Below are 25,239 nucleotides of genomic sequence, written 5' to 3' on the forward strand. Positions count from 1 at the left end.
TCAAGAGGAATGATTGGAACTAGGAAAGAAGAAATACAAGGATGAACACTCAGAAATATTTAGGCCTAATATTTACAATGTATGTATTTCAATAAAACTCCCATTCATTTGTATTCCACAGATGTCATGTGAATAGACTAATAAACTCAATGTGATGCATTTTTGTGAGTCAAACACAAATGAAACCGTTTTAAATGCAGAAATCAGATTTATGTATAGTTTAGGCTACTTGACATTCAGTGTATGTACTGACATACATCCATGATGCATTTTAATTAAACAGGTTTAAGTGCAAATACCTGGTTATTAAGCATTTAAAACTCATTCTTTATGAGTTATTAATATTGAATACATACACTGGTTCCTTTTTTTATTTGAACATATTTATATAATTAGGAAAGGTGAGAAGGAAATGAGTGCAAGGATGGAAGGGGGAAAGAAAGTGAGGCAAGAAGCAGGGAATGAAAGAAGTGAAGGAAGTAAGGAATACAGGAGTGAATAAAGGGGACTGTAAGTGAGGAAGAGAAGAAGGAAGAAAGAAAAGTGTGATTACATTATGGACGGTGGTGGAGTGTTTTCCTTCCTTCCTTCCTTCCTTCATTCTTTCCTCCCTTCCTTCCTTCCTCCATGTGCTTTACATATCCTTAGGATGGAAGGTGTGATTACATTATGGAGGTTGGTGGAGTGTTTTCCTTCCTTACTCCCTTCCTTCCTTCTTTCCTCCATGTGCTTTACTTATCCTTTCCTTTGAAGGAAACAAGGGGAAAAGCTTATTTCATCCCTTTCTCCTTCTCTCCCACACCCCACCGCCCTCCATCACATTATCAAATATTTCTTCCTTTTTTCAAGAGAAAACATTAAGAAAGCGCATGGAAGGAAGGAAGGGATGAAGGGAAGTGAGGTAGAAGGAAGGGAGCGAACTAAATCATTTTCGCGCCGTCCCCTCTGTCCCGTGTAGGGTCGCTGTGCCGCGCGAGCTTCGTCAGTGAACTGAGACTCGCGCAGGCTGGCGAATATCACGCGCTGCCACATTCTTCTACACGGTGAGATTTCGCATAAAGGTCCGCGCCGCACGTGAACGCAGAGCTCCTGCCAGCGGAGACGCCTTTCACTCACACCGCGGGTCACCACAGGCACCGAGTCCGCCGACAAGCCACCTGAGGGAGGCGAGAGAGCCGCCGCACCTCCCGCTGCTGCACGCACCCAACAGGGACCATGGAGAGCGCACTTAACGGCTCGGGCGTGAATTACCCGACCCAGTTCCCGGTGCCGTACAACAACAACAACAACAACAACAGCGGCTTCTGCGGGAACTTCACCGACAGTAACAACACCGCCAGCTTCGCGGAGGTGAGATGCGACGGGGACCGCAGACTGGCCGGCAGCCACCTGAACTACGACGACACCAACCCGGTCATTATCGCCATTGTCATCACGGCTCTCTACTCCATCGTGTGCATGGTGGGGCTGGTCGGCAACGTGCTGGTTATGTACATCATCATCAGGTAAGAGACACCAAAGTAGCCCACTCCCTGAAAAACACACTCAAGTGCGTGGATGCGCTTCATCCACGGAGCTGTTCGTGTTTTGTGTTTTACCTTTAACACTTTATAAACAAACTAACACGAGGGAAACGGCTGACGACCTGTTGCTGTTACTAGTGTGGATGCATGTGTGGATGTTGTTCTGTGTACACACAGAGTTTACGAGGCCGAGATCAGACTGTATGAAAACAGCACTGACAGCTTTGCTGCCGTTCGTGCGTAAAAATGCTCTCCGTCCTCGCTCCAAGTTGCTCCAGCGCACTAAAGGCGAGCAGAGATGAAGAGGAGGGAAAGGCTGGTTTATAAACACACACTCCATATAAGCAGAGGGATATTCATGAACACAAACTGGCCACTTTATGCGCTCTAATGTATCTTTGGCACGTAGACATGGTCAAGATGAATGTCTTTGGTGATGCTGGAGGTCAAAGGACAGTAATAGCCAGACTGGTTTGAAATGAGAAAGACAAAAACCAAGACATAAAGAAGAGCATCTCTGCTGGGTTACTGCAGCAGAAGACCACACCAGGTGCCTCTCCTGCCACTTTATTAGGGGGTGATCTGTACCTAATAAAGTGGCCAAAGTTAATTGTTAATCATTCGATGTTACTTATGTGATTCATAAAGGTTACACTCCCTCTCTTCATCCACAATGTCAGAATGAAATAATGTCACCTTCACTGTTCTGGAGTGAGTCTACAAAACAAAAACATCCATCTTATAGTTTATCCTGTTTCATGAAATGAACAAACTGTACTGCTATTGTTCCGAGAGTCAGCCCAACACACGACTATTTTTCTTGTCTCAACAACGCATAAAATATTGAAATTCAACGTTCCAGTGTTTGCCCTCAATCTGCTTCTCACTAAAATCTAAATGTCAACTGTATTCCCGTGGGCAGCCGCTTAATTAATATGTCAAACAAGTCTTTTACGCTCTTTTAAATTGTAATCACAGCAGCAGCTTTTAGTCACTTTTAGATGAGAAGAATGATTATTATTTGATGAGGTCCAGTCAAGGCAAGATTCCCCATTCCACGGGCCATTTCCCACTGGATTCATTATTTTTGTTCACATTTAGAGACACATTAAAAAAGCATTTGACTTAATCTGTTTGTTTGTTTTTAACTCTTAATCATCATTATTATCACTGGTACTGGTTTTATTTTTGTGTTGTTTACACAGAAAATACCCTACTGTGCTTATGATTTCAAGTCTTCACAGGTATATTTCAATGTGACGAGCTGGAGTTCATTAATGGCCTGTAATTGCACATGCACATATTTGACATTTATTGTGGTTACATGCTCCCTGGCTGAAGCTGTACATCCTTCCTAATGAGGATCTTTCAGGTAATAAAAAAAAAAAAGGCTACAGATTGGTGGGACAGGGAGCGATAGAGAGTCAGGTAGGGAGGGGGGAGTTGAAGTGAGGTGAGTGATGGACAGAAGCAAAGAAGTGGACATGCGTGGAGTGTTGATGGGAGAACGATTCATTGGGATCCGTGAAAAGGTTAACAAGTGGGGGAAATGGACATAAAGGGGGCAGTGGGCCATCTTTATTTATCTTTATTTGTCTGATGGAGTCACTGACTTTGGCCAAGTGGAGAATTGCTTTGCTGAACTTGTACAGGACAGGTGACACCATCTTATTGGAGAAATCCATGAAAAAGGAGGGGATCACGTCTCCATTTTGTGTCGTTTTGAACGGGCTCAAGAAACTCAGAAAGTACAAGACACATTTTTATGACATTTTCCTGGAGATCTAGGTTATGGCCTGAGGAAGAAATTAAAACTGCAGTGTGAGAGCTGAGCAGCCTTGGCAGAGGTTTGAGCAGACGTGAATGCTTCCTGTGCTTCTGCTTTTACTAAAGTTTTCTGCATCTCTGCTGGATGTTTTCTACCCAAATTGCTTCCCACTGATCGCCCCCTGGTGCTGTCACAGCAGCAAAATGAAGTGGAAGTCAAAAAAAGGGAGCGCATCAGCCAGATGGAAGTTAAATCAACAGGGGTTGATGATGTGCGTGTGCTGGTAGACACGCGCTTGCATTATGTATTCTGAAGTAGTTTGTCTACAAAGCAGATTATGGATGATGAAGTGCGGCACTTGAGCTTTTGGTGTCTCCTCCATGACTGAGGGAATGGATTTCGGACACCCTGCTCGTCCTCTCCTGCTCTCTGTCTCTCTCTTCCAGTGTGAGTGAGAGTGTTTTTGACAGCAACTTTCAGATCTTTATGATAAATCTTTAGGGTAGTTAGTAGGATGTGTCTCATTCCTCTGAGAAACACGCATCATAATCATTCATCATTGTCTTTTTCCTCTGCCTGTCTCTCTGTGTTTTTTTTTCTCTCTGTCGTCACATAGAGAGCGAACAGCCATTTAGCTAATGACACTTAGTGGATATTTACTTGTAAATGGAAATGTAGTCTTGAACTCCTCGTCCCCGGCTTTACAGTCATTGCCTTGAATGCAATTTAGCTAGATTAAATAGTGACGGCAGTCGATGAGGGATGTTTTTCCCATCCTGCCTGTCAGAACAATGATAACCTTAGAGCCATAAACCCTTTCTCTCTCTCTTTATCGCTCCGTCCATTTGCCGACCCTCTTTGTCCCTCGTCTGTTTGCTCCCCACTTACATCTGCAAACTTCTCATGTGCAAACAAACACATGAGTCGAGATCTGCACACTCAATTGGAAAAATCAGTTGCGGTTGAGCAGAAACCACCAGGTTCCACGAGGAATATGCCGCCAGTGGAGAGTGCTTGCTGTTACCATGGAAACGCCGGGAGGTGTTTTGATTGTGATGAGTACCCTGCCTCGCTCTCCCATCCAGCTCCAAGAGCTGCTCTACATAGTTGGTCACATTCAGTAGCCGAGTGTCTCTGTAATGTAACAGTGCAACAAATGTGAGACTGTATTATTCTGTTCATCCTTCACATCAGGAAAATCATTTTGGGACTCACTCAGCTCTCTGATGTCCAAGTTCCCCCTGAACATCTGAGTCGCTGTTGTTTACGTGCTAGTTAATAGCTCATATGATGTAATGAAAAAGTTGGTGCAATCAATTGATGAGTGGAACGCCTATTGATCCATATTTCTACTTTCTCATAGCTTCCACCATGTGACAGGACAAGAACTAACATTCCACTCGACGACAACAACCCACAATCCAAATTTGTAGGATATGTTTAAAATCGTTCAAGTCTGAACTGTTTGTTCAAGTGTTCATGCTTCAAAAATGCTATTAGTCGTTGCAATTGTGTCTCCTAATGGCTGCTTTCCTTGGAAATTTGAATTTGAAAGTGGAATTGAGTGAGCCCACTCACATGTCCTTGTATTCGTCTTGTGGACGTAAACACAAACAGGGAAATGGGCACTAGAGGGACTGCAACCTTGGAAGACAACCTCATGATTTGTCCGTCTCAGACCACAAAAGCCTCATTTTAGCTTCTGTTGAGCTGCACAATTCATGTTCATAGAAAGCAAAGACTGATCACAGCAAAAGAATAAAAACCCTGCCCTGTCCATATGAGCGTGCACGTACTGTGAAAATGTATGTAAAATGATGTAGGATGAAATAGGGTCTAATTCTGATGCATCACGTTTACAGCCTGTAATTATTAACTGCAATTATCAGGTGAGTTGTGTGGGATGAAAGAGAATGACTCCCCGCTCATTAACACAAATTACTCACTGGGTGTTACAACCCTTCAGCTCGAACTAGTGCTAAATGTAGTTGTTGTTTTTTAAAAACAAGAACACACAGCTTAAAGTGGCTGTGTGTAAGATATTCAACTATTGTATAATACAGGTACTACAGTCTAATATGAAAGTATTGACCCATCTTCACCTCCCTCCGTGGAGACTCAAGGTTGCCCGTTAGTTTGAAAAACCAATCCTGCATAAACGGAAAGATGGATCTACGAGGAAGTACACTAATACCAATTTCCAATTCGCACATTGGCCACCACATTTATTGATTTGCAGCACGCTCTGCATCTGGCCAAGAGATTGTTCTTGGCATCTTGGGCAAGCAATTTTCTTCGGGTGAGCAAGAGATGTTGGAATTTGCATTTCCCAGGCGTCACGTAACTTGCTCTCGCTTGCTTAAACGTTAGTCACTCATTGTTCTGCCTGGAATCTCTCATTAATGGCAGAGAGAGGTGGCGTACAGTGTCCACAGCAGTAATTACGACTCTGTATGTATATCAAGCAATGCAAGGAAACAGTAGGTGGAATTGTAACAAACACATTTACCTAAATATCAACTTAACTTGTACAAAAAGTCAAGCACTTTCAATGACCCATGTCAATTTAGGGCAATTTTCAAAATATATCAAGTAGGTAGTCAAGTCAAGTCAAGTAGCTCGACGACGTCATTCACTTGGATTACTGTCCTTGTCCCAGTTTACGAGCACTTTTACAACAATTGATGTATTTACTGAAGTTTCTCTGCTCAGGGGCGACAAACTTCTCAGCGAAACACTGCATTTTGTTTTGTAGACTACAGTTTCCATTTTAGCATTCAGCTAGTTGTTAGCATGTTGAGCGCCACTAAGAGTCTTCCTACCTACCTGTCCTTAATGTGACATGCTTTCTTAATCTTGGATGACTTCCAGTATCATGGCCATTTGTATAACTTAAAGTAATGAATGTCTTACATGTAGAAAGTTTAGAAAGCTTTGGTCACAAACATCCTCATGCATGATACACAGTAGAGCTGCAACTAATGATTATTTTCATAATTGATTAATCTGTTGATTATTTTCTCGATTAATCCATTAATCATTTGGTCCACAAAATATCAGAAAACCTTATAAAATCTTGTCGTCAAACCTGGAAATGATGACGTTCTCAAATGTCTTGTTTTGTCCACAAACCAAATCTCTGTTATCCAGAGCAAACAAATGAAGAAAATATTCCGATCTAAGAAGCTTAAACAATCAGAAATCATGAAACAAGCTTCAAACCGATTAATCGATTATCAAAATAGTTGTCAATTAATTGAGTAATCGATTATAAGTAATCGAATTGTTTCAGCGCTAATACACAGTGTGCGACTTCTGCTTGTCTTGCTGTGCTGCGTACGAGCGTCCCTTGTATGGCTTGTCTCAGCTAAACACAGAAGAGCTACTAAACAGAATCGACTGCATCAACAACAGTTGCTGGAGCCTCCGGGAGCCCAGAACCTTATGCCAACCCATATTATCATCAGTCATTTAGAAACAGCATTTCATCGTCCGTGTTTGCTCTCCACTCCTTTGTAAACACTTGTAAATTCTGCACTCTGACCTTCAGTCCTGTAACGGCTATACAGCGCCAAACACCCAGTTAGTGTGTACTACATCCGCGATGGCTGTTAACTAATAACTACAGCAGAGAGCTTGAGAACTGTGGATTTGATGCTGCCATTTCTTTGTTTGCCTTAGAATACTGTGTCAAGAAAAATATATTTTAGCTTCTCAGTGTCAGATAATGAAATTCCATATGCTGAACACATTGTACTTTATTGTTAGGGAGAGACTAATGAGTAGAGGGCATGCAGAGATGCAATTAGTTCCTTAAGTAATATTCTTTGTAACACCACTGGAAAAGAGAGCTCACTAAAAAAGCTTCCCATGTCCAGTTAAGATTAGGAAATCTTGAAGAATGTGACAGACCTTGCTTGTGGAGAGACTAATAGAAAAGGTGTTTTTTTTTTTAGAAATACAAGGATTGTATTTTTGTAAAGTTGGAATGGGAATTAAGTGTTATTATAGTGGCGGGAACAATGGAAAGATTTTCATTTCTCTCCCGTCTACTTGATAATTGAAGGGCTCTATTGTACTTTACATCCATCATTTACAAAGTGACCCACTTACTATGAAGCATTCTCTTCTACATCAATGCTGACATGTTAAAGTGAAGCACATCTAACAGAACTAAAACTCACTGCAATTTGGGTGCACAAGAGGTTCAGAGGTAATGCATTAAAGAGAGGGGGCAAGGGCATGGAGAGACCCTTTAAAGGAGATCTTTAGTACATGAGCAACACTTGGCATGGTATAAAGTTCTGTTTGGTACAATACGGTACGGTTTGGAACGGTAAAGCCTTCGGTCAGGCTTGCGTTTGGACTGAGAACACTACCTTTGCTTGGTCGGTGGGGGTGTGTGCTGTGCCCGACTCGAGATATGTAGCGAGATGTTGCACCGGTGTGCCGACAACGAACAACGTCATTGAACGTGACACAACAGAGGACATCCAGCAGCTCAACAAGATGCCAAGCTTTGTGTGAGAATAGACCACAGGCATTGGGAGTCACGTTTTTCTGTCGCACAATCAGCTGACTGTTGTGGGTCTAGCTCCACCTGTGCCGTACCGTTACTCTGGTACTTACAAGGGAAGGGCACTAGAAAATAGGAACGGTTGGGGCTGGATATTTTGGTACTATTTCAAATGGAAACGCAACAAAATACATACTGTACCGAACGATTCCACTCAGTGGAAACACACCGTAAGGGCACCAGTGTGTGCAGTTCAGACATTGGTAGAAATGTGACAGAAATATTGCTAAACGAGCCTCTTCTTTCCCGTCTTACATGGAGAAATGTATGTAAACAGACACTGTCCTCACCTTCCTTCCGATACGATACCGATATTGCAGCCAGACACACCGATATCGATCCGATACAATATCATGTTAGAATAGGCTTGATCAAGTGATATTACTTCAACAGAGAACAATAGTCAGCAACAGCAGGTATGAGAAAAACGGACCCATTTATTATTAACCAATGGGTTACATAAATTTTAACCTTCAACATAAGAATATTCGATTTTTGCTATGTTAATTTCATACAGTCTCTGGTTAATTTGATCAGGAGGAAAGTACCATGTTAATGGGGTTTTTTAGAGCCCCCGTATTTCGCAGCACTTATATCGGAGATTTTAGAGGCAGAGCTGATATAATCCGATACTCATTTCAAAATCTGATAAGAAATGCAAGAGATGAATGTCTGTCTGTCCGTCTGTTAATTGCATATGTGTTGACAGACTTTAAACCTGGCAGGTGAATTACTGAGGGTCACCAGTGTGTGCAGTGCTGATTTATATATAGTTTGCAAGGGAACAGTAACAGATGCTGTTTTACTAGTGTTCCTAAATAACAACCCGATAGACTCCCTTCTTCCCTTCATTTCAGATGGAATCACTGTGACGTGGGCAGGTGTTGTTTGCGATTCATGACATTGACATCTATGCCATCATTACATATTATCGTGTTCCAGAGCATTATTTTTGTGTGTCTTTGTTAGTCTTTGACTCCCTAAAAATAAATGAAGTATGAAGGATGTTTAATGTCATTGCTGCCAATGTCTTATTGACTTTGTCCTTGATTTAAATTCATTTCAATAAACACAACATTAAGATCATCTTACAGGATCATAAAGTCTGCCCTAAGTAGATCATCAATTACACTGCAACAATACTCAAGATGGAGGGGAACCAGCAGGGCCACAAATATATGCAAAAATATAACACATAACATACAGACGACAGGTTGCGCTCAATATGACGGAGGGATAATTGCTGTTCCTATCGCGTTAAATTGTACACAAATGTCCTTGAGGGCTTTTAATCAGCTGTGTGTTATGAACCTTCAAAAGTGACGGTGGATTAATTGTACATTTCTATGCGAGTTTACACCCCACTGCTTCACAAGTTGTTTGTCTGATTACATTGGCCTCCTCTGTCAGTCCAATCAGGAGTGTTTCTCTCACTATTGATTGATTTGTTCATCAAATTTCCCTTTGAGTGATCATTTTTTTCTCTCTTTGTGGATGTACAGTATGTGACGTTGCAACACAACAGCTTGGTGGTGTCTGAACGTGTTAAGTTAAAAGATATTTGTCTTACATTGTCGAGAACCGCTCTTTCTCTTCAGATCCCACGTAAAGCATCTGGCTTACTGGCTTTCCATCACAGCATGTGAGGAGAGAGATGGAGACTGGGCCGGGCAGCATTTCAAGACACTGAGACAAAAACAAATATGTGTGAACTCCTAAAAGACGATACAAAACAAAATATGAGTGACACAACGGGGGGGAAATTATTAACACTATTATAGTAAGCATGCATTATAAAACCGTATATGTACCGAGTGCAAGTCAGTGCAGTCAATGGCTGCGTGAGAAATGATAATAAATGAAACAAATGTTCATTATAAATCATACACAAAGTTGCTTAATATAAATAAACATGGATGGTCTGGGATTACAATCTGCAGTTTGTGTCTGCACTGCAGTGCATGTATATATTTGAAATAAAATGTATAAACACATATTAAATATCATATAAATATATACATATGAATATACATATTAATATGACAAATATTGGCTTGATTAATCTGGCTACCTGTTAGTGAAGAAGATTCCAGATGGCAGACAGGAATATTCTGATGTTGGTTCTGAAACAGAAAAAAAACACACGCAGAAACATCTTTTATCAGACTTGACAAAATCCGGATGATATTATTGTCTAACTGAACTCCCGCTGTCACTGGAAACATTAACGCTCAGTTGGAAAATGTAGGAAATACTTTTTGGTGAGCGATTGTTTGCGTTTGTCAGTACTGACAGTGCGTGTGATTCTGTGTGCAATCCTTCATCGTGTGCTTGTGTGAATGTATCACCACGACTTGTTTATCCGAGTCCCTCATCTGGAATACCAGCACATTTGTCACAACACTCCTCCATCCTTCTATGTTACTGAAACACACTGCGAACGATTGTCTCTTGACCTTTTAAATTCATAAATGTTCATTCTGTCATCCTCCGCCTTTGAAACACTCTGACCTGTTATTGTAAATCAAGGGCTCAGGGACAGAATATTTTGGAACTATGACAAATTGAACACATTTAAAGACGTGGCCAGCATAGACACCTTATCAATCCCTTTCCTGAAACAAAAAGCCATTACTTGGTTAGAACTTTACCTGCGTTTTAATGGTCAAGATAAAAAGTGAGTGTTAAAACATGAGCTTAAAGCAAACAGATGAAGGAGAGACTGTTGACGGAACAAATGGCGTATTTCCACCGACTCTACTCGCCTCGCCTCGGCACAACACGGCACGAATAGGTTGCATCTCCACTACAAAAAAAGTACCTACTTAACATGGGGGAGTCATCACTGCACGGCTGAGTAAAACCAATCTCTGTCAGCTGAGATTGGTACGGCGCCCCCTACGACCCTCATGTGGAGGATACAGCGATAGAAGATGAATAAATATTATTTGTTTAAGAGATAAGGCTACAAAAACACTTTTTAATATTAAGCAATCATACACATCTTAATGCAGAAATATTACATTTTTACCAATAAATGTGACACACTGGACTCCTAAAGAAAGATTTAGAATTATTGGTCCTTGCATGCTCACCATCACTCAAACACCTTAGTTGAATGCAGTGAATAAAAGCACAAACAGGCAGACTTTGTGATGTTTTCTCTATGTGAAATTTGGTCAAAATGTTGTGGAGGTTGGATAATGACAGGCGATGGATATAATTAAGCGATAATAGTGTGACAATAACTGTTAATGTTTGGTTTCGACCAAAATACAATCATCCATCCATCCATCTTCTACCGCTTTATCCTCCACATGAGGGGCGCGGGTGGTGCTGTGCCAGTCTCAGCTGACATAGGCGGGAACTGCACCCTGGACAGTTCGCCAGTCCACATATAGAGACAAAAAAACATCCACTCTCACACCTACGGTCAATTTAGAGTGTCCAGTTTTACCTAATCTCCATATTGCATGTTGTTGGACTGTGGGAGGAAGCCGGAGAACCCGGAGAAAACCCACGCACACACGGGGAGAACATGCAAACTGCAAAGGCACGAGCGCTAACCACTACACTAAAATACAGTCAGATTAAGTTTATTATGTGAAACTGACGGGTGGGGGTGGGGGTGGGGGGTTCGTACCCACGCATGGATTGTCATCCACCCTTGACAAAGAGCTTATCTTTCCCAAACCATTCCATGCATTACCATTACTCATAGTTAACTGCGTGTGTGTTTTTTATGGTTACCATGGTGAAAAAGGTCTGCTACGTCTACTACTGCTGTTCTTCTCCTGCAGCAGCCAGATCATAGTATTATGCTGAGAATGAAAGCTTGTTCACGTACAGTGCGCTCGCATCAATGTGACTTACATTTGTACATCTCTTTTCATCTCCTCTTGCTTTAAGCTCCCCCTGAGGCCAAGTGTCAACATACTGGGTTTAAAATGCCTCTTAAGTGCTTTTATATCAGTCAGAATAAGAGCTGCATCTTAAATCAGTGTGTCACAGCAACTGACACTATTGTTTGTGTGTCTGTGTCCATTTACCAACATTTACTCTGCATCTACTGCAGCATATCTCCAACTCTGCCTATCTAATGACCTCCATTTACTGAAACAATTTCCAGGAGCATTAGGACATAAGACAAATAGGTCTTATTATGTTGTGTTTCTCCTCTCTCTTCTCCGCGGTCCTGTCGCTGTTGTCTTTTTTCCGACGGCTACATCCTTCTGTGGCTCTTCCGTTTATTAGAAAAAAAAAAACAACCAAAAAAACCTCTTTTAAATTCTTTATGGCTCTGAGGACAAATTATGTAATGCTGGAGCGTTAAAAGTATACTTTTAACGGTCAGGAGGTGAAATGCATATTTCACGCAGCCTTTTATTACTTTGACTATTAAATGAGAGTTCATTACTTTGGTTTTTATGATGGACCTTATAAGTCATTTTTACCCTTTGAATAAAAAGAAATTAAAGTTGAATGATCCTCTTAAGGGTTTGTGGGAAATCGGACACATTCAGACTGATTTTCTGTCGGGTCCTGAACCTGCTCAGATCATTAACAACCTTTTATCTAAAAGTAGGGCAGGTTTGACGGCACGGTGAACAGTGGAAGCCTTTTTCATTCAGGCGTCTGCCACTGTTGACAAGGTGTCTGTTGAATTTTGCTGTGGAGATGGTACTGAGCATTATATCCAAAGCAGAACAAACAACTCGGTGTTGTTTCCATTCTGTGTTTCTCACACGCATGTACTTGAGGTGCTGGTATTTTCCGTCACCTCAAGTTGTTAGTCGTCTCTGCTGTCGTACTGACATGGACCAACATATGCTGTATACAAACATATTGCAACGCTGTTTATACTGTGACGTGAGTCAATATTTCCAGGTGAATTCAGATGATTTCATTTGATCATCAGTGTGTTGAAGAACTATAATAATATACTATTATACTATAATATAAATTAAAGGCTTATTTCACTGTTGGAAAGTAGTAGAGATGTGAAATAATATTTGAAGCAAGTGCCTTCTTGGCCGGTGCCAGTGCTCCGGCGAAATGCAGGTCTTTTCCCTTGCAGCCATGTCAGTTTGAAAACTACATTCGATCATTGTTGTTCACAGTTCACTACAGAGCAAGAGCCAGTTAGCGTGACTGTTAGCAAAGATGGCGGACGCCGTGTTTACACATCCCCCTATGGGTGAGTCTGAAAGGTGCGGAACTGGCGTTGTAGTTTCAAACCTTGAACCGACGCGAATTGCGACATTTGACTCAGCAAAATTTGATTTTTTTACAACTCAGTGGAAAACTGAGGGAGGGAGGCACAATTTTTAAAAAATACTATTGCTATTCTAGAGATACAAAGCCACATGCAAATCGGTGAAGTAAGCCTTTAAGTGTAAGCTGATGTTGATATGATTTTTTTAACTTAAACACCAGTAAGCCCACATACAAATGTCAGTGTCCTCTCACGCCTCACTACAGACACACATGCCCAGCATTCAGACATGCACACGGTCACACCCTGTGCACCTTTATCCATCATGCTCCTCACCGTGTGCATGGACAATGTTATTGTCTGGGCCACAAGCATTCAGCTGTCTATGCACACGAGCAGACGCTGTTCCTGTGACTAGGACCTAATAGTTTATCTGCGCCCAGCAGCAGCTCATGAATCATGCACGAGGCTGAACATACACTGTCCAGTGTTGCTGGCCTTATGATGAATTATGTTTATGTTTGCCGTGTAACAAGAACCGCGGAAAATTAATCCGCCTCAGTTCCAAACGGTTGACCACAAGTGCGCAAGTTTAATCTTGACGTCTGTTTCATTATTCTCCTGTGCCGTGTTTAAATATACACGTTATATATACGTTCTCTCCGGTTTACTGGAGTTATTCGACTGTTTTGTCTGTAAGCGTTAACACAAAATCATCAACACGAAACAACGGCAACAAAAAAATCTCCTCACAAATTAGAGGCCACATCTTCATTCCTTTAATGTTATGTTTTCATTACAGCGCCATTAACTACACTGCAACAAACGGACCGAGCTTATTATTCGCGGCTGAGATTTAAAATAATTTTTTGGCGCCAGTGGCTGTGACCAGTAAATGAGGAGTAGGTGTAATATTCACAAGCTGAGACCATTAGACATCAACAGCTAAAGGGAATGGAATAACATAATTGCAGAAAACAACAAGCAACAAATGAGGATTTATCGAAAATGTCAGCATTACACGCCCATGTGTGTATTTGTATTGTCCTGCGTAAATTTGGAGGCTTTCGTTGACTGGGAACGAACGACGTTATGAACAAATGTTCCCTGCGGAGACGTTTTTTGTTTCATGTGCTAGTTTAATGTTAATAACTATGTATTTCGCCACTCCAAATGCGGTGTTGTGACAATAAACTGCACACTTATTCAAGTCACAGCATGTGCTGCTTGGAAAAAAGTGTGTAAAAGGAGAAACGTGTACAAGCGCCCGCCAAACTCAAAGTTGATCAAAGGTGCAGTTCAGTTGGTGGTTAAGACAAATAGACGCAAAGGGAGAGGCACCGATTATTCTTGTTATATAATATTATTGGGATCATTTATAATTATGTACCCAACACGATTCTCCACTGCGTCGCTGTTGCCATGGTGAAGCACGAGCCTCACATGTGATAACAGTCATCGACCACTTAAGATTCAGGCACGTTTGAATGCACTCATGCTGTGTACAATTGTCATGGGGGGGTGGAGACACTGTGTGGGTACACTGCATTTTCTCATCTGCTTGGTCATCTCTGATCACGTCAGTGACCCTTTGTGTTTCAACAATCGAAGCAGATGGAAATAAGATTTACACTTGTTATTTGCAGCCCGAAATAAACATTTCCCCCTCTTCTACTCCCTCTGTTATTGTTATTGAACAGCTGAGATTTGTCTGAAATTACCGAGAGCACCTGTGACATGTATTGACATCAGTGGAGAGTTTTTGTCGGGGCTGCCGATGATTGATCATTTTCAAATCAGAGATACGCAATTAGCAAATTGCAATTTAGGATGTAAGTTATAAAACACATCTGACCCAGGGTTTATGGTTTTAATTGACCTATTTTTAATGTCAGAGATTGTTTACAGAAAGGATCTGTCATATACTTCTTGGAATTGTTTTATTTTGTATTATTAGTCATGGATTTTGATATTGTGTTCTGCATCCTTGCCATCTTACATCGTGAATACTGAACTAAAGTTAACGCAAGTTTGTGAGTTGTGTTTTAAGAGAGCTTTATGAAGCTGAATTAAAATTGGAAGAAACATTTGTATTCGACAACCAGACACGTTTGTGAAGAGGATAAAGGGATTGGCCTAGATTCTTTACCTCAGATTAGGACTGATTGAGCTTGAATACGTTTTAGGACATGTAGCCTTTGAAACCCCATTGTATTCATTGGATGTTTGCAGTTTAGAGACAAATAAAATGTGTGTTGTTTATTCACAGAAGCAGCATAATAATGTAACTTCTGTCTGGTCTCGCCTCACTGACACAGTTGTTATCACCCAAATAATAGAGGGACAGCCTGCTGTAAATAATGATCCACTAGGGACCTGTGACCTCTTACCCACTGTGAGCTGTGAATGAAATGAGATAGTTGTTATAGATGTTGTGAACAGAGCTCTCATTTTCTTATCTGAGAAGTAAGAAGCCATTTGACAGAAGATCGCTATCCTCTTTATTAATGTTTGTCATCGTCGTGAATGTCACACTTTGTGTTTAATCTCCTTTTGTCACTCTTAGATAAGAATAGGCACAGCTCATGAAAGACTTTAATTTGCTAAAATATGAAATATAGAATAGCTCTCTTTAGGAAACCCCAAAAAAATGACACTATTACTGTTAAAAAATACTATAGTGTGATATGATTAAACAAAAGACATATCCCATGATAATTCAACAACATATGCTACATTGAATTATCATTATCCTTCTCAGATTATTTAGTTAGGCGTATGGAGAGACCATAATTTGGGTTAATGGAAAAACCAAAGCTACGCCAACTTCACCAAGCATGAGAAACGATGTGTTTACATCAGTGAAATGTAACTGAAACTTTGCCCCAACTTGAACCCAAGTGCCTTTGTCAGGTTTCAAACCCTGACTGCCTTCTTGAAAACCATGTTACCACTTTACTACAATTACAATTGTACACTTAGAAATACGTTTTTTTTTTCTCCTGAAAAACAACCTATGCTCTCAGAAACACTTCCACTAAAGATTGCACACAGCGTTTGTCTATATACTGTAACTTAGGAGACTCCTTTGTATAAATGGTGATAAATACATGGGAATATAATAAAAAGACACGTATTTATATTTAAATGAGTGTGGTAAGTAGCCTTTCAACGTAAATGAATGTCTAATACAGTCAACCCATTGCCGTATACCTTCACGCAATGCTAACTTCTCGTGATTCTTCTCGAGATGGCTGCATACAGTTTGAGCATGAAAGGTTTTAAGAAGTGGATTCTACTGCTGAACATGCTTGCAGCTCGTGGGCAGTGGAAGCAGCAGTGGGGGTGGGGTGGGATCACCTGTTGAGTAATTGAGTCTTTTAGGGCAGTGCCTAAAATTAAAATCAATACATCAATAACGACACTTTGACTGATTCAAATGAAACGAGGCCGTTCACCTTCCGACAGCATGCTGCATGTGATTGGACCCTCAGACTTACACCTCTCTGTGTATTATGTGTACCTAATAAAGTGACCCATGTGGTCACTTCTGCTGTTGTACACTTGACCATGTCTACATGCTAAGAGCGCTGAGTTGCTGCCATCTGATTAGCAGATTAGAGATTTACAAATTAGAAGTTGAACAGGTGTAACGGAAAAAAAGTGACCCGGGAAGCGCACAACACGCAGCAGACACACTAGCAATCATCTGCAGAGCCAATAAGGGGATGTTAGAAATTACCTCAGCTCCAGCTCAGTCCTCAGTGTGAGGATGACAGCTTTTACTGCGGTGTGAGGTATCTCGTCAGTCCCCGCACAAATAAAGCTTGGAACAACAAACTCACTTAAGCTGTCACCGTTCAACGTTAATCAGACTTTAATGAACTAACCGTCATCTCTGGTTGTTAAGAGGATTTGGGATTATTGGGGAGAGCGCTACATCCAAACAGAAGCAAATTAACTCGGCGGTCGAGTGACAGTTTGGGTTTAATAAAGTGAAGGCCAGTGGGTGCTACGTATCATTGTCACTTTGTGAATCCAGGGTAATTATATTACGGCAATGGCTAGGTAAGTGTTTGAATGGGATAGTGTGGCAACAATTACTGTTGTGCTTTGAAAAATGAAATGAAAGGACGAGTTCACATTTTCTTAAATATGTCTTTTAAAAATTGAGGAGAGATTATACCATGCACTTAAGTGTCTCCTATGAACTACAGCCTGTACCATCTCCTCATTGTAGCATTTTTCTTTGTTTTCTTTTCTCAAAAATGAACATTTCTCTCTCTTATGAGGGTTTTCTGTCTCAAACTGTTTTGCTGGAGTTCTTCCCGGAGTCTGTTTGGCAACTGGTCTTATGCAGCATGTGTTTTCATATTTACACTTCGGTTGGGGGTGGATTTAGTCAATACCTATTTGCATGCGTCATTAACAACGACAGAAAATCATTAATGTTCAGAAACAGAAGCTGTCATTGGGACTTTGTGGATTAGAGTTGTCATCATCTCTCAGTGCATGTGATCAGGCAAAAAGACGCATGGATTCTCATTCATGTCACGTGGCTACATATCGGATAGATACTACATGGACAGAAGACCATTACACCAACAGGGACATATTCAAATAATTCATATGAAGTACTTAATTATGGAGTTAGTCCTCCTTTTGGCAGCTATAACAGCTTCCACACTTCTTCCCTCCAGATTTTACAATAACATTGTCCAAGTGAGAATTTGTGCCCATTCTTTCTACAGAGCATTTATGAGGTCAGGCACGTTGGACGAGAAGAACCTCGCTCACAATCTTTGTGCCAGTTCATCCCCAAAGGTGCTGGACGGGGTCGAGGTCAGGGCTCTGTGCGGGCCAGTCTCACCAAACTCGTCAAACCATGTCTTTATAATCCTTGCTTTGTGCACTGGGGCACAGTCATGTTGGAATAGAAAAGGGTCTTCCTTAAACTGTTGCCACAAAGTTGGAAGCATAGCATTGTCCAAAATGTCTTGGTATGCTGAAGCGTAAAGATTGTCCTTCAGTGGAGCTAAGGGGCCTGGAGACCAAAGCCTGATTGAAACACCTGAATTTAATAGTTAATAGTTAGGTGTGGCCAAATATTCTCGTCCATATAGTGTATATCGGATCTAGGTGGAGCTGCAACTAACGATTATTTTCGCAATCGATTAATCGAGTAATCGTTTGGTAAAAAAACATTCTCAAACCTAGTAATGGTGATGTTCTCGGATGTCTTGTTTTGTCCACAAACCGAAATGATTCCGTTTGAATGATTTCTTTGTAATATGGAGCAAAGAAATGTAGAAAATATTCACATTTAAGAAGCTAAAAATAACATGTTTTAATAAGAAAAAAGCTTCAAACCGATTATCAAAATTGTTGACAATGCATTTAGTAATTGATTAATCGAGTAATTTTTTAAGCTCTACATCTAGGACTTACTGAAGTGAAACAAATCTGATTTAAAATTCAAAAAAGTCATGATTTTAGCCTAGTAATCTTATTGTAGCCTAGCCCATGGCAGTTTAAAGTGTCATACTTCATTTTGACCTGTCAAATATATAATTTAAGCTGCAGGCTATGGCCCGAATTCATTAAATAATTGAAAGGCTGCTTGTCCTGCCCTCGTACTGAGGTCCAGACAGTAAACTTGCCTATGACTAAATGAATAAATGTGGCGGAGGTTAGTTAAATGAATAGCTGCTCATATGTTTGGCGACAGGTGTTCAGGTTGTATATTTCACATTAACAACGCAGGTCAGGTCAACTGAGCAATGATTATTGTTTTTTTACAAATATTTTCATTGAGGTCTTTGGTCTTTTACGTTCACCATAAATCATTTAAGGTCTATTTCATGTGATCCAGCTTCGCCCAAAGCTAAATCTAAACATGGAATATGTCTTTGCGGACAAGTGCTCTAAACAGTGGAGCCATCTTAGTTGTCTGTCTTTTATCCTCTTCTCGTCCCGTCCTGTGCTAATGGAGTCATGTCTTTCTTCTGTTTTCTTTAAACACTCCATTACCCTCGATACACTTGGAACTCTCCCCCTCACTTTAACCCATTTCATTTAAAGTGCAACTTTGTGATAGACCGTAAAATCACATCCTCCATATCCTGTAGAGTATCTTTCATTCAGATGACAAATAGCTACTTTTGAATAGACGTGTTTGTCCTTTCAGTGGGAACGTGACCTGTTTATTCACCTTTAATTTAGCCTTTTTAGTCATTCACAAACCTTCATGTTTCAAAATTTCTTTAAAACAATCTAATGGAATAAGACGTAGATAAGATGGCATGAAATACACAAAACCTAAAATGATTTGTGGAAGGGTTTACATTTCACCAAGCCTTTGTGCAAATACATCTGCGTTACATAGAAATGACTCATTTCTCTGTAATACCTTTTAAACATCAAGGAGTCCCTGTGGCATCTCCTTGAAGAGAGACATTAGAGCTGATTAAACAAGATGTCTGTCATTAGCAAATGTTCTAATATCTGACACAAGAGACCTGGAATATTAACAAAGCATCCCAGGATTCTGCTGTGATTGCTGCCGCAAATTATGCAAACTGTTTAATGTCATTTCATTTCCATATCACACTCAACTTTTTCATAAGCTGAAGAAAACGGCGCCCCCCCTTTTTTTTCCAGTTCTGTGAAGATGCATTTTACATATCATCCTATTTGGGGCTTTAAAGTGGTTCACTTAGCTGGAGAAAAAGGAAAATACCGTAATGGAACACATTCTCCTCGAGTTTATTTGAGATCCTCAGTGATAGAAACTCTATCAAAATCCTATTATGTGGTGAGGAGGAAAGGAAGACGGTTTCAAAATGCCATTTCATTTTAGCATGGCATTTGCGCAGGAAGTGGTGTGAAGCACAAACTTCTGAAGAAAGATGCATTTCAAACTGACTGAAGAAAACAGAGTCTGCACTTTTCTACTGTTCCCCTTTACATATACATGTTAGATTTAACCTCATACCAATAAATAATTGACTTTGATGATTTTATTTTATTTTATTTTATTTATTTATTGCATGAAACTGAGACATTACTCTATTGCACTGTGCCTTGTGTACAGATACACTAAAATGAAGACAGCCACCAATATCTACATCTTCAACCTCGCTCTGGCCGACGCCATGGTCACCAGCACGCTACCGTTCCAAAGTGTCAACTACCTGATGGGCACCTGGCCGTTTGGAGACTTGCTGTGCAAGATGGTGATGTCCATCGACTACTACAACATGTTCACCTCTATCTTCACGCTCACCACTATGAGCATTGACCGCTACGTGGCTGTGTGCCACCCAGTGAAAGCGCTGGACTTCAGGACACCCCGCAACGCCAAGATTGTCAACGTCTGCAACTGGATTCTCTCCTCGGCTATCGGGTTGCCTGTTATGTTTATGGCGTCCACTGCCACATGTAAGCATAGCAAACACTCAAATGCCTTTATTATAATATACTATATATGTATGTATATATATATTATATGTACTTTATTTCATTTATGGTAACCACAATAAGTAAAGTAGATGGAACACAATAGACATTAATGTTTCTGGAAATATCCCTGACATCCACTATTCAACCAAGCATTTAAAAGCTGAACTAAGAGTGTTACGAAAAGCACTTATTTTCTCTGTCAGCCATTTGTAGACAATGGGTTTAGCAACAGCGCGGAAACAAAAGAAAAAACAAATGCAGACACACAAAGCAGTAGGGAAACAAATAAGGTTCATTCTTTGCATTACAGCTTTAAAGACCAATTATTTACTCCAGCAGGTTCCATAAAAGAAACCATCCCATTTGTGCATTTTCTGTGTAATTGCACAAACAAACTACATTGAATACTGTATGCATGGCTGATTTTCACTTAAAAAAAACAAAAATAAAGTGCTTTAAACTTTAAAAAACAAACAAACCTCAGACAGGGGGGCTGCATGAATACATTTAGAATAAGTGGCTTTTCCTAAACTGGTACATTTTGTTGTCGTGATCACGCATTAGAATTGGGCAACGATATAACGTAATGTAAACCCAGGCTTGTTGTTTGCTACTGGAGGTCAGAAGAGCAGTGTCTGTCATTTGTAAGCAATAGAGTGAGCAGCTTTCTCTTAAGAGCTCTGTTTGGGTGGTTTACTTTGGAGATAAATGCGTCATGCATAGGGATGCACAATATTATCGGTAAGATTATCGGTAAGTAACATTGGTATCAGCAGATATTGGCTTTAAAATGTATTATTGGATATCGGAAAACATGCCAAGATCGAGACTAAAATGGTAGGCTGACTCAACTAGGCACAAGTGTTAGTGAGGTTAGGGTTAAGGCTAAAAAAGACAGTGCTAGGCAGTAAGCTACAGATAGTGGCATAAAAAATATGCGTGTTAAAATTCTAACGTGGGAGTCAAACCCATGTCGACTACACCAAAGTACAATGCTTTAACCACTGATTGTGGACAACTCATCAAAGCTACTAGATGACAACACACCCAAGGTACCAGACTGCTGTTATTCATACAACCACTAGGAGCGACTATATCTATTTTAAAAACTTACCTATGGGTCGTAATTCCCGCATATGAGCCACAGTTATGACGACAATAGTCTCAACAATAGCTGCCTTCAACACCTGTGCTTTGCCCGCCCACCGCCATGTAAGAGTCCACCTCTATTTATTTACACTGTCAGCCCTCATGCTGCCAATGAAGAATCCAAAACAGTTGCTTTGTGCACAGCCAGATAAAGCCAACACATTTTTTAACGGCGTACAGATGTTTCAAAAGTGCTATAGTCAAGAGAAAAGCGAGTACGAGAGTTTGCATTTATAAACATGTGCTTGATGTTTGCGTCTCCTCCACATCCTGCACAGCCTCCAGTGTTGTTGACTGCAAGCTCAATTTCCCGCACCCCTCATGGTACTGGGACACCCTGCTGAAGATCTGTGTGTTCATCTTTGCCTTCATCATGCCCGTCCTCATCATCACCGTCTGCTACGGCCTCATGATCCTGCGGCTCAAGAGTGTGCGCATGCTGTCGGGCTCCCAGGTTAGGAAAAAAAATATTTGTCTTTGACGCATTATTAGCCAGAATTGACTCAAACAGCCACTTAGTTCATACAATTGATGCCTAAAGGCTTTTAATTCCATGATAATGGGAGTTTTAAGAAAAATACAAGCATAGGACGTGCTCATTTCTCTTAAGAGAAAGCAATTAGGAGAAATAAACCTCAACCCAGAGGCTGAGACTCCATTTTAGTTAATTGCAGAGGAAAATGAATAATGTTCCAATCACAGGCTGCAACTCCGAGTGCATACAAAGAGTGTGCACACATTATAGTGCAGATATACTGTATAGGCTATACTCTAAAGATCAAAGTGTTTTTTCTTCACTTTCATCATCTTTTCTTTCTTCTTTTTGCCTTTTGATTCTCTCTAATTTCCTCCCCTCTCAGCTCCAATTTAACCATCCATCTTCCCCTGCCATTCTCTTATTCATCTGTCCATTTTCAACCTCCTCCACCGTCTCCATCTCAACTGTTCCTTCTTTTATCTCCTCTGTCCTGCCTCTGTCGTCACTTCCGACATCATACCCCCGTTGACCTCCAGCACTAACCTACGTTACCTCCCCTACACACGCAGGAGAAGGACAGGAACCTACGTCGGATCACGCGCATGGTCCTGGTGGTGGTTGCCGTCTTCATCGTCTGCTGGACGCCCATTCACATCTTTGTCATCATCACCACTCTCGTCAACATCCCCAGTTCCACGCTGCAGACGATCACCTGGCACTTCTGCATCGCCCTTGGCTACACAAACAGGTTTGCTCTTGGCAGAAGCCCAAGGCTTAGGCAAACATATTTACTGAAATTCAACAAGCGGGCATAACGGATTACCTCATTTCTTGACAAATAGTGTCTGATGATTAATCGATGATTGTTTAATTCCCTATTAATACGTTGTCAATTCAAATTTCAGCAGTTTTGAGCATTTTCATTGTCATATTTAGTGATTGACTTTAACTGGTCACAGTTAAAAAGTAAATGCTTGAACTATGTTCAAATAAGGCTATATTCTTATAGTCTTATTGCAATATGTCTTATATCCTTTTTTTCAGCACAACCTTTAGGCAACCTGATGAAAAAAAAATCTTTCTTTTCCATTTTCTTCGACTATAGTATATAAACACACCTGAGCAAAAAGTACTCATCAAATCATTTTTGTGAAGAAAAATAAAATCTTTCTTTATACCAGTTTGGGGACTTCTGCACAACAATCGCTACTCTGAATCATATCTTTGACTCAACAACAGATGAGAAGACGAAAAACCGCATTTTGTAAAGCCTAAAGATGTGACCTGTAAACACGCACCCGCAGCATGTCCATATAAGTGCTTGTGTATTATTCCCAATTTACCAAGGGTGCACCTGTAGCGCTAAGGGTTAATATAAATATTTGGATAGCAAATGGCACTGACCTTTAGAGAAGGCACATTTCTTCCTACCTGTCTGTAGAATGACTCCACTCTCCTAATGACACTTTATGACCTCACTTTTGCTCCCTGCAGTAGTCTGAACCCAGTGCTTTATGGCTACCTGGACGAGAACTTCAAGCGCTGTTTCCGTGAGTTCTGCACCCCGAGTCCTTCAGTGTTAGAGATGCAGAACTCGTCCAGGACTGGAGCCATGAGCCGCAAGCTCCCGCAGCGTGAACACAACAGTGCCAACACAGGAGACAGGTCCAATCAACAGGTAATTACTACGGCTAATCTCTGTGTGTATAGAATATTTCAATTCTAGATTTAAATTGTTTCTTTTAAACATTAAAGAGTAGTTTTGCATCATTGTCACAGTAAATCTCCAGCATATGCTTTGAGGTATCAGGAGAGACTGCAATTGGTCAAGAGATCATCTGAGACATAACAAAACTGCAAGTTCTTGTTTATTTAAACTGAGACTGTGAAATTATTTTTAATTTTCAAATCACCGCATGGTTGAGCAGTGGTTAGCACTGATGTCTCACAGCGATAAGGCTTCCAGTCTGATTCACAGCCTTTCTGTGTGAGTTTGTATTTTTTCCACGTACGCCGAATACCTCCCACAGTCCACAGACATGCAGACTGGAGACTCACTGTTATTACTGTCAAACTGTTACAGGAATAACATCTTCATTTTCAATACTCTTTATCGTACCCCCCCCTTAAAAAAAGCAAAGTAAGTGCTATACAAATAAAAAGACACTTTAAGTTAAAACGCCACAGATGAAATAAATAACACAGTCCTCTGTCTCGCAAGGTTTTGAAAAGAAAATCGTGATCAGGATCCTGATCACCAGTAGAATTTAATGATTTCTCCTTCTTGGGCCATAATCCACATCCCTTAAAATATAATCCCAAACTACTTTTTGAGTGATTCTGCTGACAAACAGACAGATAAAAGCCAACCTTAAAACATAATATTTATGTAAAGGAAGCTTCTGCAGCCTGTGATGCTTCCTCACTGACATCCAGAGCTTCACAGCTCTAATTTCCAAAGCTGTGACCCTGTTAGTCTCTAAAGTGTTAAAGTTTAGGTGTAAATATGAGTGGGAATGGTTTTTAATCTCTGTATGTTGGCCCTTTGACCCCCTGTGTGGTCACCAGTCTGCTGTTTACTCTTGGATCAGCCGCTGTTCCCCCTGTGACTCTCAAAGCACATGCAGTGGAAAAATGAATGAATGTAAGAAAAGGCCGTGGGGGTCAGGAGGTCATGTCACGGAACACAGGCAGAATATCCACTGAACATCCTCTCTCTCTCTGTAGGTATGACTAGCCTTGGAGGGGTCGTCGGTGGACTCTCGCTGTTGCGGCAGCGTTACCAATGATGACCCCAACTCGGAGGTCACACAGGTCACAACAGGGCTGTGACCACACACACACACACACACACATACACAGCAAGCACACACAGGTTTGCGTAACTGTCCTTGTAATTCATTTGGACAGACTAAACATTATCCCTAACCTTAACCTCACCAACAATTCCTCAGAAATGAGGTTCTGTCTCATTAGGACCAGGTTTTGGTCTCCATGAGGACTACTGGTCCTGACAAGGTCAGTTTTTATGCCAGAAAACACACACACACACACAAATTACAGGATGTG

The 25,239-nt window shown here is 40.8% G+C and overlaps 1 protein-coding gene across 1 annotated transcript; it reads left to right on the top strand.

The window, feature by feature from the left end:
• Positions 1 to 927: 927 nt before the first annotated feature.
• oprm1 (opioid receptor, mu 1) lies at positions 928 to 25,046 on the top strand. Its single transcript, XM_044045075.1, has 6 exons — positions 928 to 1,505; positions 20,176 to 20,522; positions 21,971 to 22,146; positions 22,740 to 22,918; positions 23,665 to 23,848; positions 24,898 to 25,046. The coding sequence occupies exons 1-6, from the start codon at positions 1,216 to 1,218 to the stop codon at positions 24,901 to 24,903; spliced, it is 1,182 nt and encodes a 393-aa protein (XP_043901010.1). The 5' UTR covers positions 928 to 1,215; the 3' UTR covers positions 24,904 to 25,046.
• The last annotated feature ends 193 nt before the right edge of the window (positions 25,047 to 25,239 follow it).

Source organism: Solea senegalensis, linkage group LG15 (assembly GCF_019176455.1).
Source record: "Solea senegalensis isolate Sse05_10M linkage group LG15, IFAPA_SoseM_1, whole genome shotgun sequence".
Lineage (NCBI taxonomy): Eukaryota > Metazoa > Chordata > Actinopteri > Pleuronectiformes > Soleidae > Solea > Solea senegalensis.

Excerpts from the sequence above, each read along its gene's own strand:
- oprm1 (XM_044045075.1), top strand. The coding sequence starts at position 1,216 with ATGGAGAGCGCACTTAACGGCTCGGGCGTGAATTACCCGACCCAGTTC. Across the intron at positions 20,523-21,970 it reads TATGGCGTCCACTGCCACAT|CCTCCAGTGTTGTTGACTGC; the intron begins GTAAGCATAGCA and ends CATCCTGCACAG. Across the intron at positions 22,919-23,664 it reads GCCCTTGGCTACACAAACAG|TAGTCTGAACCCAGTGCTTT; the intron begins GTTTGCTCTTGG and ends TGCTCCCTGCAG.